We start from the raw sequence: 2,514 nt of genomic DNA on the forward strand, positions 1-2,514 counted from the left end.
GTGTACTAGTTTTTGTACTTTATGACATAAATAACTGATTATGATTGTAACTTTTTCACAAGTTGTGTACATATGAATATTACATCATCTATGATATAGTTCAAACAACAAAACCACACACAGGTACTCATGTAGCAAATTAGTAATACATAATACTACTACTAAGTGACTGAGTCAGAATTAAGCAAGATTCTGGGACAAAAATACCAGTTTGTCAACCATTGCAGGCTTTAGATGGCTGCGATGGGGTGTGACAATTTTTCCCTGGAGCACTGGAAACATGTTCAGAAAGTGAACTTGTTGCACACACTGACAAATACTTGGAAGCCAAGTGAGACAAGCAAGGGTAGTTATGGCACTCAATATGCCACCATTCTAATGGATCATCTTCAACATCTATGCATGGCCTGTCTGTATAAGACCTTACCTCCTTCACTACTTTGTCCCTTGGCGTCAGCCTTCGCTGTTCACTGTCATTGGAACTCTTCAAAATTCTTGCAAGTTTGGACTTCTTCTTTGGAGGTAACTGCTCATCACAAGGGTCACTGCTACTTGTAGCAACTGAGGTAAGTGAAGACTGAGCTGGTTCTGTTTCCTCTGCTACTGCCAGATGGAAAATCTGTAATCCTTCTTGAATCACTGCTTCCTTAAAAGCTGTCTGGTTTTCCTCAGCTATATGCTCCACTGTAAACCTTGGACCTAAGAAAGAAGAGATGTCTAAGAAGTATTGAACCTTGGAATCCCTGTGTCTTGAATCTAGATCAGTATGTATACGACGCTTCATATCTCTGACTAATGAAACATCATCATCTTTCTCAACCAAAGCTTCTTCATGAATATGTTTGATGACAGACCTGATAGATGAGATTGATACATAATGCTCGCCAGAGAGAAAATCTGTGAGGTCATCCAAAGAAGACAACACCGTGCTGATAGCCTCAAGAACTTCAGTATCCTGCTAAGTTGGTAAGAGATGCGAATACTTGCGGTCAGCACTCAACACTATACGGATTGCTTGGACTTGCTCAAGAATGCGAGAAACCATCTTTTGAATGGACCCCCATCTGGTAGGACAATCTGCCACTAATGTGTGAGAAGGTAGACTGTTATCTGTCTGAGCCTTTGCAAGATCCCGTCTCTTTCCATGACATGGAAAAGGTGCTCACAATCTTTCTGGCTAGCCCTAGAGCTCTTGTACATCGATCATCACACTTAATGGAATTGGTGATTGCAAGACGTAGATTATGGCCAAAGCAAGACAATCTCATCCAGTCCAGTCTTGATGCTGCATTCACTATATTGGCCCCACTATCTGTTGTCAAGCACACCTGCTTACTTTCATCCAATTCCCAAGCCTCCAGGCTACACTTCATAGCTTCCGCTAAATTCTCACCAGTGTGATCCTCTGGCATGAATGAGGTTTGAAGACACCTGGACCTCAATTTCCAATCACGAATAAAATGAATTGTATAAGACAAATAAGGCTTCATTCCTTCACTGGACCATAAATCTGTTGTTGCCGAAAAATACATCACATCACTGATTTCCACAGCCACTGTATCCCTGGTAGCATTATGTAAAGTTGGAATGGCTGTCTTGGTGAAGTATTTTCTAGAAGGTAGTTCATATTGCTTGTCAAACGCGTCAACTAGTTGTTTGAATCCAGGTTTCTCAACGGTATAGATGGGAACCATATCCTTCGCCAAATATACAGTGATGGCGTCTGTAAGTTTCTTCCATCACTTTGACTTCCTATCATACTTCCCCATTCGAGCGAATGATTCCTTAATTCCCATGGTACTAGTACTCGGACCTTTGCGGCGTTTACCCTTTTTTCCTTGCTGCTGCTTTTTAGCTTTGACTGCTACTTCGTACTTGTCCAGATGTTTCGCTCGTAAGTGTGAAAACAAGTTAGAGGTATTCCCATCACGTGCAACAACAGGGCGTTTACAATACAAACAAATTTTTTCCCCTCCTTATTAACACGAAAGTGTACCCACACTACTGACTTAGTTTTATCTTTTTGTCTCACATTGTCGGATTCTTCTTTGTCAGTGGCTTCTTCATCGTTGTTACTGTCCTCGTGGTCCACTTCACTAGCATCCATTTTATGCATGCGCACTTCTTTCGGTATTCGGTATAATTAAAAAGGCATACCAGTATTGGGTTTATACCGTTGTTAACTACTAATACCGGAATACCGCCCAACCCTAATTGTAACTACAACTAATTATGCTTTAAAAGCAAGAGCACTTCAATTTTTGTGCTATATATGCTACAGCCACATTAAGTAGACATATTCTGTTTATTGTTCTCTATGATTCAGCTTGAGTGACAGACGTAGCAATAATTAAAACTGACCTGAAATAGCCACAGAATTGTTCTTTTAAGTGCACATATGTATTGCATCCTTAATGATGCATATCAGAGCAAAATTCATGTTACAAAAGCTAAAAACAAGGCATAATTTTTACTGCAAAAGTCACTAGTAACTAGAGTACTTAGTTACCTTTT

At 40.1% G+C, this 2,514-nt stretch overlaps 1 protein-coding gene across 1 annotated transcript; it reads right to left on the minus strand.

Annotated features, from left to right (window-relative positions):
* Window positions 1–214: 214 nt before the first annotated feature.
* On the minus strand, window positions 215–1,694 carry LOC136267610 (E3 SUMO-protein ligase ZBED1-like). The gene is made up of 2 exons (XM_066062769.1): window positions 1,167–1,694; window positions 215–955 (listed from the first exon to the last, which is right to left on the minus strand). Exons 1-2 carry the CDS (start codon window positions 1,692–1,694, stop codon window positions 215–217), a joined length of 1,269 nt encoding a protein of 422 aa, XP_065918841.1.
* Window positions 1,695–2,514: the final 820 nt, after the last annotated feature.

This window comes from Dysidea avara, chromosome 9 (assembly GCF_963678975.1).
Source record: "Dysidea avara chromosome 9, odDysAvar1.4, whole genome shotgun sequence".
NCBI lineage: Eukaryota > Metazoa > Porifera > Demospongiae > Dictyoceratida > Dysideidae > Dysidea > Dysidea avara.